Source organism: Diplodia corticola (genome assembly GCF_001883845.1).
Source record: "Diplodia corticola strain CBS 112549 chromosome Unknown scaffold14, whole genome shotgun sequence".
In the NCBI taxonomy this organism is placed as follows: domain Eukaryota; kingdom Fungi; phylum Ascomycota; class Dothideomycetes; order Botryosphaeriales; family Botryosphaeriaceae; genus Diplodia; species Diplodia corticola.
The window spans coordinates 481,985-495,472 of record NW_017971493.1 but is presented as its reverse complement, the minus strand read 5'-3'; the positions used below and the strand labels follow the sequence as shown (position 1 = coordinate 495,472).

The 13,488-nt window shown below is 60.7% G+C and overlaps 4 protein-coding genes across 4 annotated transcripts; all 4 read left to right on the top strand.

The window, feature by feature from the left end:
* Positions 1 to 1,355: 1,355 nt before the first annotated feature.
* Positions 1,356 to 3,185, top strand: BKCO1_14000164 (cytochrome p450; the record flags this gene model as incomplete). The annotated part of the gene is made up of 4 exons (XM_020271078.1): positions 1,356 to 1,373; positions 1,425 to 2,720; positions 2,814 to 2,980; positions 3,032 to 3,185. 4 exons carry the CDS (start codon positions 1,356 to 1,358, stop codon positions 3,183 to 3,185), a joined length of 1,635 nt encoding a protein of 544 aa, XP_020132161.1.
* A 1,849-nt stretch (positions 3,186 to 5,034) lies between these two features.
* On the top strand, positions 5,035 to 10,458 carry BKCO1_14000163 (apple protein; the record flags this gene model as incomplete). Its single annotated transcript, XM_020271077.1, has 2 exons — positions 5,035 to 5,234; positions 5,286 to 10,458. The coding sequence occupies 2 exons, from the start codon at positions 5,035 to 5,037 to the stop codon at positions 10,456 to 10,458; spliced, it is 5,373 nt and encodes a 1,790-aa protein (XP_020132168.1).
* Positions 10,459 to 11,438: 980 nt separating this feature from the next.
* BKCO1_14000162 (mfs monosaccharide) lies at positions 11,439 to 12,857 on the top strand (the record flags this gene model as incomplete). The annotated part of the gene is made up of 3 exons (XM_020271076.1): positions 11,439 to 11,841; positions 11,926 to 12,079; positions 12,140 to 12,857. 3 exons carry the CDS (start codon positions 11,439 to 11,441, stop codon positions 12,855 to 12,857), a joined length of 1,275 nt encoding a protein of 424 aa, XP_020132167.1.
* A 50-nt stretch (positions 12,858 to 12,907) lies between these two features.
* On the top strand, positions 12,908 to 13,324 carry BKCO1_14000161 (mfs monosaccharide transporter; the record flags this gene model as incomplete). The annotated part of the gene is made up of 1 exon (XM_020271075.1): positions 12,908 to 13,324. One exon carries the CDS (start codon positions 12,908 to 12,910, stop codon positions 13,322 to 13,324), a length of 417 nt encoding a protein of 138 aa, XP_020132166.1.
* Positions 13,325 to 13,488: the final 164 nt, after the last annotated feature.

The window sequence follows — 13,488 nt, the reverse complement described above, 5'->3', positions numbered from 1 at the left end:
CTGTTTCGATCAACCAAAGCAGAGTATCAAAATATCGGATGTATGTCAAGCGTGACAAAGGCAAGCCATGCAGTCCACTACAACGCTCAATCTCGCGATCGAAGCTGATTGTAAGAGCAGCGCCAGCGTCGAACGAAGCAACGCCTGGACTTGAGCCTAAAACCCACGTCTGCACGCAATGCCAAAGGCCAAAACAGTTCAAGCGGAAGGGCGGCTACGACAATCACATGAAAATGCTCCATGGGAGCATTGACCGGCTCGAGCGTAGCAACCAGAAAGAGCTTGTTGTGTTGCTGCAACAGAACATTGAATTGTCTCGAAAGAACTATGGGTTACTTGAAAAGTTGTCCCCGGAAGTGCATGATCTTCAGAACTCTTTTTACAGAGGTAGGTACGCATAAAAATATTCTTTAAGGCTGTAAATAATGCAGTCCAGATTCTCGAATTTCTCGTTCATTCAGCGAACACTTGAGCAGATCCACCCACAACTACTCACATTTATCTCAAAACGATCGCGGTCCTTCATCCCACATTGCGCAAATCCCATATCAGGTCATGCCAAACACGTCTGGCCGCTTCTCACAGGCCTATGTAAGTCAGTATTCCCTTATGATACGCTTGGCAACACACAAGTGAAAGGCTTCCCCGTATCGTACATCCTCACGCCGTTCTGCACTCAGTGTGGGTTAAACGGACGAGGTTAGATGTTTCAGGCCTCGAAAAAGCAGATCCAGAAAAGACGCGTTATTCAAAAGCCAACGTCTCATTGGGAACAGGAGTACGTACACGAACTACACAGAAGCGGAAACCTTAGTTGCACTGGCCCCCAATGATTCTGCGGGGTCGCGGGGTGGAACGGCCCGCAAAAGAAACAGATACGGACCTGATCCGACGTCATCTCTAACACTGACCACCTTACAGCCCACTTTTGCGGCTGATAGTAAAAGAGGTTTCTTTCACTTCGAGCGAATCGGGGCATTGCCGGTTGCCGAAGGCAGCAGCATCCTATGATAATCTTCCTATTGTGAGAGCCAAACAACAACGGTAACCCCTGCTCGAAGGATTTCATCATTTCCCGCTAGTGCCGGCTCAGAGTATGGCTTAGGGCAAGCACATTCCCAAGTCAGGCACCCTTGTACGTTTGCCTTGTGCCGACGTGCATCTGTCACTATTTCGAGCTTCTTGTGACACCCTGCTGTGCCTGCATATATAAGCTCGCTTGGGTCATCTCTCGCGTACGAGTTAGCTTTGTGGACGACATCCAATCCCTCGCCTTCACCACGATGGATTCCCTCCGAGAGCTGCGTGATTGGGCCTCGTCGCTCCCGCATGGCAGCCTACCTTTGACTCTGGTGATGTCCATAGCCGCTCTTGTCCGTCCGCCGCCTTGACGTCTGCATCCCACGCATCTCACACAGCCCCAGATCCTCCTCCACGCCGTCAGCACGGCCGTCTACAACATCTACTTCCACCCCCTCTCCGCCTACCCCGGCCCCATCTCCGCCGCCTGCACGAACCTAACCTACTGGTCCGCCAACGTCACGGGCGACCTCCTCCCCTGGATCCAATCCGTCCACCGCCAATACGGCGAGGTCGTGCGGCTCGGCCCCAACACGCTCAGCTACACCAACCCCGACGCATGGAAAGACATCTACGGGCACCCCCGCAGCAACAAGCGCTCCGGCGGCGGCGGCGGCGGCACCAACTCCAAAGACATGCTGCACTACCCCGCGGGCCTCAACGGGCGCCACGCCCTCAACGCCCTTCACTCGGACGCCGAGCACGCCCGCGTCCGCCGCCTCTTCTCCCCCGCCTTTTCGGAAAAAGCCCTCAAAGACCAAGAACCGCTCCTCGCCACCTACGCCTCCCGCCTCGTCGCCCACATCCGCAACAACACCAACACCGACACCGGGACCCCCCTCGACCTCGCCAAACTCCTCACCTGCACAACAATGGACATCATGTCGACCCTCTCCTTCGGCTCGCCGCTCGGCCTGCTCCCACCAGTCCCGGTCCCGCGATCCGACGGTACCGACCATGACCGCGACCGCGGTACTGCCAGTGCCGAGTACACGCCCTGGGTCGCCGCCATCTTCGCGTCCACCAAGGCGGCCGACCTGTCGCGGCTGACGCTCGAGTACCCGTTGCTCGGCCTCCTCGCCGCGCGCCTCACCCCGCGCCGGCTGCGCGACGAGCAGCGCTTGCACTTTCAAGCCGCGGCGGACAGGGTCGATCGGCGGGTGGAGAGGGGTGCTGGCGAAGCGGACGACGGGCGGGCGGAAGGGCACGGGCACGGGCAGGTCGACATGTGGAGCTATGTGCTGGATGGGCGGGGGCGGGGGCGCGAAGGCAGCAGCGGCGGGGGCGGCGGCGATGGGCACGAGCCCGGACCCGGGCTGGATCGCGAAGACATGTACGTGAACGCGTCGGTGTTCATGCTGGCGGGGTCGGAGACGACGGCGACGGCGCTGAGCGGGCTGGTGTGGTTCCTGTGCCGGGACGCGGCGGCGATGGGCCGGGCGTGCGGGGAGGTGCGCGCCGCGTTTCCTGGGGGGAAAGAGGGCGAGGCGGAGATGACGTTGGCGAGTGTGCGGGAGCTGGCGTACTTGGGGGCGTGTGTCAAGGAGGCGTTGAGGCTGTATCCGCCGCTGCCGATCGGGCCGCCGAGGGCGGTGCATCCGGACGGGAATGTGGTGTGTGGGAGGTGGGTGCCGGGGAAGGTATGTTGGTTGGCTCGCCCCTTGGAAGAGTGGTGGTGGTGGTGGGGAGACGGTGCGGTTAATGCGGTTTGCTGACGTGTGTGGGTGTACTAGACTCGCGTGGCGGTTGCGCAGTATACTGCGTACCGGTCGCCGCTTTACTTCAAGGATGCCGAGAAGTTTGTGCCGGAACGCTGGCTGCCCGGTACGGGATACGAGGGGGATAGGAGGGACGTGATGCAAGCCTTCTCGTATGGGCCACGCAATTGCATAGGCAAAAGGTGAGCCTTGTTCATCACCCTCGATGCGCTGAAGGCTAACGTGGGTGTCAGCCTTGCTTACCATGAAATGCGCCTCATCTTGGCTAAGCTGTTGTGGAACTTCGATTTCGAGCTCTGTCCCGAGAGCGATGGGTGGATCAATCAGAAGTGCTACACTCTGTGGCAAAAGGACCCGTTGTGGGTGAAGGCCAGACCGATACGTTGATGTCCTATCATGATTCTGATGTCTTGAAGAATGATCTAAAAATAGGGAAAGCTGCATCTATGACAGTTCTCATTTGTGCTGTGTGCTCAGGTTAATGATGGCAACCTCACTCCAGTATGCTCTGACTTCATCGCTGTCTCGTTGAAGAAAGCATAGTAAACAAAATGGCGCCTCATACACGTCTAGATCAAGGAGCACAGTGGACAAGATAGTCCAACAGAACGAACAGTTGGACCGGCATAGCGTTCCAGCTCCTTGGGGGTGTTTTGTGCTCGAGTCTGCAATCTGGTTGAGTGTAGAAAGAGGACGGACGTGCGGGAGAGCGAGCGGGTGGGCTGAGGCCCTGAGTCTCAGTGACGGCTGCAGTTGTGCTTATCAAAAATGGTCCAGGTGATGACGCGAGGCGAGATTCTGTCACTCTGCGTCACACGTCTTCGGAATGTTGATTGGTTGGATTCTGTGGTGACAACACGCTGCAGGAGTCGACTTGACGCCCCGCCACCTAAGCCAAAAACGCAGCCTCGGACCCACGCTCAGCGTTTCGCCCAACAACGTCCTGCACTTGTTATGCAATGCACGGGATGATGAGATGGCCAAAGGCAAATCTGTGGGGATTTCCGTTCCACGAATCCCACTTTAACGTCTATGGTGGTTCCAGCCCAGACTTTTTGAACGAATCGGTCAAGGGTTCGGGTGATGGATGTGAAGAGGGATGGATTGACAGAGGCGGCGGGTGGTGGGTTATATGGTCGGGTAGCAAAGCCAAGCCAAGCCCAAAGTGGCAAGGTGTAGCCGCTCGTTGATGGCAAAGAGGTTAGAAGCCAGTATAGAAACCATGTGCTAACTGCCGATGCCAGGGCGCCGGATGTGGAGCCTGGCGGACGGCGCCGAAGAAGCCTGGACCCCGGGAGCTGTAGAATAAGCATAGCAAGAAGCTTGCCTCTCGGTTCCTGGCGAAGCCGAGGGCTGAGGCTCGCTTGCCCTACCCGGCGATGGCCGGCTGTTGGCTCGATGCCACGATGCACCCCACGGCGCGTGCCCCTGTCTGTGCGACCGATCTGGCTCCGCCTGCGCGAATAAGAGGCAACCGGATCACGCCAGCACCTCCATGGGGATGTGCAGGTGCTCAGCTGGGGATGGCAGACCCTCGAACGTCCATGCGCCCGACCCTTATCGGTACCTTAGCTTGTGCAATTTCCGCAGCAACCCCGGCGCTACGAAGCCACACTCGACCGCACACAAACAACTGCGTGCCTCGCCGTCAACGACAACAGACGAAACTGGCTGCTCGGTCATCGCGAAGTTCTTCAGCCTGCACCACGAAGCGCAAGCCGCAGCGGGAGGCTGCATCAGCCTCATGCGCAATGAGGTTGCGGATGGCTACCGGCCGGCTTCCAGCCTACTCCTGTTGGCGCAAACTTACCTGGTGGTTTAGCCCGCCACAACACCGCCACGCAGCCACCATCCAGCCCAAAGTCGACTGGAGGAGCTGCCGAGACTGCCCCTGTGGGAACTGCCGCTGTTCCGTCCGCTCACCATGCTGCTCAACACCCGCTCCCGTCCACTCTAGATCGACGCCCACATGGTCTTTCTTGCTTGGCATCGCCCGAGGCTGTAGGCCCAGAGTACGCTTCCGGCATCTTGAAGCCGCCCTGGAGAGTAGCTCCGGCCACGCCGTCCAAGATGCTAGTCAGGCTGTGAATGTTTTTTCGTCCGCGCCGTCTGTATAAGTGTGGTCGCGCATCCTCAGTCCGAGAGATGGCCAGGTCGCTTTTCGGGTAGTCCTCTCACTCTGCAGTCATTCGCTTTGGGTTGCGGCGCACGCTCCCCCACCATGCTGTGTTCCAACATGGCGTCCCTTCTCTCCCATCCCACCCTCATTCTTGGTCTTTTGGCCGCACAATCCTTTGCAGTTCCTGCGCCTCTCCCTTCCGCCACAAATGCCCCCGTCAAGCGCACCGACCTGTCCTGCTGGGACAAGGCCAGTGACGGCCAGGTTTTCCAGGCCACCAATGCCCAATGGGACATCGTCTGCGGCTCCGACTATGCGTGAGTCTATCCGCTGCCCGAAACAGTGAAATCATGCTGACACATGTCCAGCGGCGGCGACATGGGCACCTCTTGGGTGAACTCTTTCGAAGAGTGCATCCAGGACTGCGACGCCACCACCGACTGCGTTGACGTCTCCTTCGTGTGGCCCAATGCTTGTTACAAGAAGAACGTCCTGGGCACTGCCTCTGCTGTCGATTCTGTCTGGACCGCACGCAAGAAGTCGTCCGGCACCGGCTCCAGTACCTCCGCTTCCACTGCTCTGTCTTGCGACAACAGTGCCAGCGACGGCGTCAAGTACACCTCCTCCAAGGGCACCTTCCTCGTCGAGTGCGGCGTCGACTATGCTGGTGGCGACATGGGCTCCTCCAACACTGCTTCGTTCGCCGCCTGTATCGAGGACTGTGCCTCGACCGACGGCTGCATCGACGTCAGCTACGTGACCGGATCTTGCTACAAGAAGAACGTCCTCAACGACCCCGTCTCGCTCAGCTACGTCTGGTCCGCCAAGCTGGTTGCATCCGACACGGATTCGTCGTCCACTGCTACCATCACGTCCGCCGCCACCACCGCGGCCGCCACTGCCACGGCAACCGCCCTCACCTGCCCCTCCAGCAACGGCACCATCACTGGCATGTCGACTGGCGGCACCTACGAGATCCTCTGCGCCATCGACTATGCCGGCGGTGACTTCAAGGAGGTTGACACTCCCACCTTCGAGGAGTGTCTCGAGGCTTGCGACGACAACGAGGGATGCGTTGCCATCTCCTACGTCGCGCCGTCTTGTTACCTCAAGAGCGAGCTGATGACCCCGGTCGCCGTCTCGTACGTCTGGGGTGCCGTGGTCAAGAAGTCGGCCAAGGACATCTACACCTTCCCCACCGTCGCCGACCAGCCCCTCGAGGCGGGTGCCACTGAATCCATGATGGGCGAGCCCATGACGCTCGAGAGCCCGCCTCTCGCCACCCTCGGCCCCGTCGCCCCCCCGGGCATCAACATGGGCGGTCTCAAGGTGCTCACCCCCGACCCGACCACCGAGCTGTGGTACAACGGCGACGACGACGCCATGGCCGACGAAGACTCGGGCGCCGTCACGGTGCGGCTGACCATCGAGTACATGTACCCGTCCGTCGTGCTGGACCACTCCATGTACATCACCTCCATCTCCTGCGCCGGCGGCGTCCTCACCGGCACCTTCACTGAGCAGACGCCCTTCCTGCACGCGGCGACCGAGTGGCCCGCTCAGGCGCCCATCCTGCTCATCAGCAGCGAGTCGAGCTGCGGCAACGGCGCGCAGAACGCCTTTTGGCTCGCCAGCTCCGTCTCCTTCGACCTGGGCGCCATGACCTTCAGCGCGCCCGGCGAGTCGGTCGAGCTCGCCGACATCTACTCCAACATGGACATCGACTTTGGCAACATCGACTACGACACCGACGCCGACAACAGCACCTCTTCCGACGACGGCACCACCAGCTGCGGCAGCCCCAGCTCGCCCTTCCTCGACGATCTCCCCGCCGTCGACTGCGGTGCCGATTTCGACCAGGCCCTCGACGACGCGCTCGGCTACTACTCGGCCAACGGCGCCGACCAGCAGATCGTTCTCGCCGCTGCCGGTGTGCCGGCGGATGACGAGTCGAACCTGGCCAAGCGTGGATGGTTCACCTCGCTCATCAAGGCCGTCGTCAAGGTCGCCGTCGCCGTCGTCAAGGTCGTCGCCGTCGTGGTCCAGGCGGTTGCCAACGTCGTTGTGGCCGTCGTGACAAAGGCGGTCGAGGTGGTCAAGGTCGTGGTCCAGGCCGTCGTCGCCGTCAGCATTGCCGTCGTCACCCAGGTGGCCAAGCTCGCCGTCTTCATCGCCACGGGCAACTACAGCAACTCGCTCACCCTGCCCGTCAGCCTCGGCCCGCCCGCTTCCGTCCTCACCGAGTCTCCGTGGGGAACCGACGGCTTCAAGTTCTACGAGTACACCCCTGAGGAGGGTGGTTCCAAGTGGGAGGCTTCGGCCGCCGCCCTGGAGAAGATCCAGACCGAGCTGGTCGGCGAGGCTGACCCCGAGCCCGGCATTGAGCTCTGGTGTGTCGACTGCGGCGTCAGGGGCAAGATCGTCGCCACCGGTTCCATCAGCGCCACCCCCCTCTCCGGTCTGAAGAAGGGTTCCATCGGCATCTCTGGTAACATGTATGCCGGTGTCTTCCTTGGCGTCAACGCCTTCACCCAGTGGGAGAAGACTGTGCGCAAGGACCTGTTCGTCAAGGGCCTGCCCGGATGGTCCATTCCCGGCATTGTCTCGCTCGGCCCGCGTCTCATTCTCGCTGCCCAGGCCACCATCAGTGTCGAGGCCGAGGGCCAGCTGCTGACTGGCGCCAGCCTGAACTGGCCCAACTTCCAGGCCACGCTGGACTTTGTCGACAAGTCGCAGTCGTCGCAGTCTGGCTGGACGCCCGAGCTCACCAAGAAGTTTGAGGCCCACGGCGAGGTCACGGCCACGGCCGCCCTCGGCCTTCCCGTCATTGTCAACTTCGGCATCAACATCCTCAACGGCGTCTTCGAGAAGGGCATCAACCTGACAGACTTCCCTGCCATCACCGCCGAGGCCACCTTCGAGGCTGATTTCGGAACCGACAAGAACCAGCTTGGCAGCGACGACTGCGAGGGCATCGACTGGGACATCTCGCTCACCAACGAGCTCCGCCTCGACGTCAGCGACGGCCCGGGCTTCACTCTCAAGCAGTGGGCTTCGCCTGCTCTTGCCAGCGGATGTATCGGCGCCAGCCGTGATGGCGATGACTCTGACGACGAGGCCACCACCACGACCTCGGCCGAGGTCCCGGAGCCTACCGTCGAGGACCTCAGCCTCAAGTGCCCTGCCGCGGATGGAACCACGTACACGGACCCGAACCTGAACACTTACACCATCAAGTGCCACATCGACGCTCCCGGCGGCGAGATTGCAACCTCTCTTCAGAGCAACTTCGACGACTGCATTGCCTACTGCGGCGCCATGTCCGGATGCATCGGCGTCTCCTGGGTTCCCAACCGCTCGACGTCGAACAACTGCTTTGCCAAGTCCGTCATCGGCACCCAGTACAACTCGGACACCAACTCTGGATACGAGATCGACATGGCCATCATGAACAACCCCTTCACCATCCTGAGCATGATTTACGCAGACAGAGACATCACCGCCGCCGCCAACAACAACATCGTCAAGGGCCAGCAGCTCGTCATCAACACGAACACCATTTCGTCGTGGGCCGGAGATCCATGGGGTGGCAACACCAAGAGCATCTTCCTGCTCTACATGTACGGCGCTGAGACCAGGACCTTCGTCAGCCACGATGGCCAAGGCACCTTCACCATCAACCCCGGCTCGGTGCAATGGCCGTCGGAAATCGTTCCCACCACCGGTCAGTCGTGGGGTGTCTACAACCTCCAGATCGTTGCCGTCGCGTATGGTATCAACGCCATCACCAGCACCAGTGTCTGGTCCAACATCTACTACGCCGCCCGCTACTCCGGCCAGTGGCAGTTCACCAACTCCAACTTCCAGTGGGACACCTGGCCGGGCGTCGTCAAGTCCGGTATCATCTGGTACAAGGATCTCGAGACTGGCTCCTTCTACTCCATGGCCGTTCGCGAGAACAACTGGGGTGGATTCGCCCAGGTCAAGGCCCGCAAGCGTGACCTCGAGCTTGGCGCTGGCCCCTACAGCAACAGCACCGACTCCAACTCGACCATCACGAGCAGCGTCGCTACTTCGGAGTCTACTCCTTCCAGCTCTGGCTCGATCTTGCTGTCGGATGAGATCATGAACAGCATCGCTGCTTCGGAGTCCACTCCTTCCAGCCCGAGCTCTGTCTTGTTGTCTGATGAGATCATGAGCAGCACCGCTACTCCCGCGTCCACTCCTTCCGGCTCGAGCTCTGTCTCGCAGTCGGATGAGAATATGAGCAGCGTCGCTACTTCCCAGTCCACTCCTTCTGGCTCGAGCTCTGCCATGCTGTCGGACGAGATCATGAGCATCATCGCTACCACCACCGGCTCGGAGTTCCCCCAGATGACCCTGACCAGCGGCGCCGGCACCAGCTCCAACTCGACGGATTCGTCGGTCGAGTTCTCTCAGCTCACACCATCCAACGCCACCAGCGACAGCAACTCGACTAGTAGCTCTTCGTCCGAGTTCCCTCAGCTCACGCCTTCCAGCGGCACCAGCGACAGCAACTCGACTAACACCTCTTCGTCCGAGTTCCCTCAGCTCACGCCGTCCAGCGGCACCAGCGACAGCAACTCGACCAGCACCTCTTCGTCCGAGTTCCCTCAGCTCACGCCGACCAACGGCACCAGCGACAGCAACTCCACCAGCTCCGCTTCGTCCGAGTTCCCTCAGCTCACGCCGACAAACGGCACCAGCGACAGCAACTCCACCAGCTCCGCTTCGTCCGACTTCCCTCAGCTGACGCTCGTCAACGCCACCAGCGACAGCTCCAACTCCACCTCCGACTTCCCTCAGCTGGTCCTCACCAACTCGACCAGTGACAGCTCCAACTCGACCACCGACTTCTCCCAACTCTCCCTCACCAACTCCACCAGCGACAGCTCCAACTCCACCACCTCCGACTTCCCCCAGCTGACCCTGACCAACTCCACCACCACCTCCAACTCCACCACCGACACCAACTCCACCGACGTCTCCACCACCTCCTTCACCCTCCGCGACACCACCCAAACCCTCCTCGTCAACCCGGGCACAAACGGCAACCTCTTCCTCTCCGTCCTCGCCGACACCGCCACCGACCTCTCCAACTTCACCGACCCCGGCACCGCCTTCACCGGCCTCTCCTCCGACCCCACCACCCCCTCCATCTTCGGCGACACCTCCTCCCGCCTCCTCCACTACTACCCCACCGTCATGGCCAAGACCGGCGCCTCCCGCCTGCGCCTCGCGACCTGGGACGACCTGCCCAACGGCGCGAAGCTCATCACGCTGACGCGCGTGGAGACGGGTGGAGTTAGTATGTTGTTGGCGATCGACGCCGACGGCGCGTACTTCTGGCCGTTCTTCTGCGGCATCAAGGGGCAGCTGAACAAGGTGTTCCTCGTCAGCGACCCGGATGCGGGCGCGGCGGCGCTCGAGGCGGCGGATATGAAGTTTACGGTTACGGGGGGCGAGGCGTATAGCTGTAATCCGTTGGCGTTGGAGGCGGTGGAGGTGGGTGCGGCGTAGATGTAGGTGATGGGAGATGTAGAGGAAGGGAATGATGAGCTTGATGGTTTGATGGTATGGGATTATGATGATTTGTAGATGGGTTTTGTTTTGGGTGTGATGACGGAAGGGATAGATGGATGGGCGAGACTGGATAGATGTTGTTGTTAGTATAATTTTTAGTTTCTTGATAATCTTAAAACGTCTCGAGATGTCTTTTAAATCATGTAGCATGCGTGATACGTCTTGGTGGTCGCTATTGTTAGCTTTCTACAAGCGATCCTTCGTTTTTGTGCCTGTTCTACAACAAGCCCATCCCGTGCGGATCTGCATCCTCTCAATGATTGGTCGCGTTCAACCCTCGAGTTTCATGTTTCCATGACTCCACAGCCTATAAAATCCTCTTCTGTGACTTGTGCCACCCCGCACCCTTGCTTTACGTGTGGAACCCTTGCTTTCCGTGTGGGACCCTTGGTACCCCACAAAACGGCCTGCGCCCATCCGCCGGAGGAGGAGGAGGACCGGGGAATGACTCTCCACGTGCCCTTCCTGATCGCCTCCTCGATTTATCGTCACCTGTCCCCGCCCCCACCGGGGAATGCCCCGGATAAGGCAGTCCGCGCGCGGCTCTCGAGACGCCTCGAGAAGGCAATGCAAGCGCCCGGGGCGGGGGGTGGGGTGGGGGTGGAGGGGAACACAAAAGCGGGATGACGGTGCTGCATGCTCGTCATGCAAGGTAGTGGGGATTTTTGCGTCGAGAATTTTTTTCCCCAATCGCCAAGATGCGCATTATACAAATACATATATATGCTGATTGTTGCGGATTTCCCCCGCTGTCCATGGTCCGTTTTCTCTCACACTCTCTCTCACGAGTCACACACACACTCGCAAACAAGCACGCAGAAAACAACATTTGTCACCACCAAGAACGAGAAGAAGAAAAAAAAACAAAGGAAGAAGTGCGAGAAGCGCGACCCTCACGAAACCCACACACGATGGCGATGACGGGACCACGCAAACGCCGCGGCAGCTCCTGGCACGTCGCGTCGCACCTCGAAAAAGGCGCGCTGCTCACGGCCATCAACTGCGTCGCCGCGCTCTCCATCTTCTTCTTCGGCTACGACCAGGGCATGATGGGCGGCGTCAACAACGCGCAGCACTACGTCGACCTGATGGGGTTCGGCCACGTCGACAAGGCGACCGGCGACCCGGTCGTCACCGACAGCCTGCTGCAGGGCGGCATCGTGGCCGTGTACTACCTGGGCACGCTGTGCGGCGCACTGCTGGGCGGGTGGGTGGGCGACAAGGCCGGACGGATCAGGACGGTTGCGTTGGGGGCGGGATGGGCGGTCGTGGGCGCGGCGTTGCAGTGCTCGGCGGGGGGCAAGGAGTGGATGATTTGCGGTGGGTGAACATTCAAATCGCAGAATGGTGGGAGGAGACAGAAGCGTATGTGGTGATGCTTACGAAGTCCATGTGTCGAATCAGCGCGGGCGGTCAACGGCGTCGGCACCGGCATACTGAACGCCATCGTGCCCGTGTGGGCGACGGAGACGGCGGAGCACACGTCGCGCGGGCAGTTCATTGCCATCGAGTTCACGCTCAACATTTTCGGCGTCGTCGTGGCTTACTGGCTGGAATTGTGAGCATCTCCCGCGACAAGAAGAGAGCGGGTGGCACGTTGACGAAGACCTTCCTCCAGCGGCCTTTCCTACATCGATGGCGGGGCGTCGGCTTTCCGCTGGCGGTTTCCCATCGCGTTCCAAATCATCCCGCTGCTGCTGCTGCTAGCCGTCGTGTGGTTCTTCCCAGAGTCACCGCGCTGGCTCGTCCGGGTCGGGCGCGAGGACGAAGCGCGGTACATCCTTGGGCGACTGCGTGGCGACAGCAACGAGGCCGAGACTGCGAAGGCGGACCTCGAATTCGCAGACATCAAAACCATGGCGGAGCTGGAGAAGCGCACGTCCAAACAGCACTCGTACTTGCACATGCTGTTCGGGATCGGGTCGGGCAAGCTGCACACGGGGCGGCGGGTGCAGCTCGTCATCTGGCTGCAGATAATGCAGGAGTGGGTGGGCATCGCGGGGGTGACGGTGTACGCACCCACCATCTTCCGCATCGCGGGCTTCGACGGCACCAAGAGCCAGTGGATCAGCGGGCTCAACAACGTCTTCTACATGTTCGCGACGCTCGTGTGCGTCTTCACGCTCGATCGCATCGGCCGTCGGTGGACGCTGTACTGGGGCGCCGTCGGGCAGGGCTGTGCCATGTTCCTGGCCGGCGGCATGGCTCGTCTAGGGCTGGATGCGCGGGCGGGAGGGCACGCCGCAGCCGCACAGTCGTACGGCGCCGCAGCCGCCTCCTTCATCTTTGTCTTCACCGCAGTCTTCGGCGCCACCTGGCTGACGGTGCCGTGGTAAGTCTCACGCCCCCTCCCGTTCCTTTTCCTGTCCAGACTGACCTCTCCGACATGCTATTCCCGGCCGAGATTTTCCCGCTCGAAGTGCGGGCCAGAGGCAACGCGTGGGGGGTGGTGGGGTGGAGCATCGGCAACGGGTGGCTGACGCTGCTGTGCCCGGTCATGTTCGACGCCATTGGCGAGAAGACGCTGTACATCTTCGGCGCGTGCAACTTCGCCGCCGTCCCCATGGTCTGGGCGCTGTACCCCGAGAGCAACCAGCGCACGCTCGAGGAGATGGACCTGCTGTTCGCCGCGGACACGCCGTGGGTGTGGGATGCCGAGAGGAGGTTTGCCGAGTTGAAGGCGCAGATGATGGCCGAGGGCGGGGGCGCGACGGGAGAGGTGGATAAAAAGGCGGCGGTGGAGGGTGATCCGGAGCGGCGGGTGGCGGCGCGCGCCCATGTCGCGAACATTGCGGCTTTGTGATGGGCGTGCGGGGCTGAGGGGGAGTGACGACTGCGATGCTGCTGCAGCTGCTGTGTTCCATTCAAGCGGCGCGACCGGGGAAGCTCCCACGCTCCCAATGGTCGCAGTGCAGCAAAAGGAAAGTGCAGGAAAGCGCATGCAGGCCAGCCCAGGCAGTCGGCAGA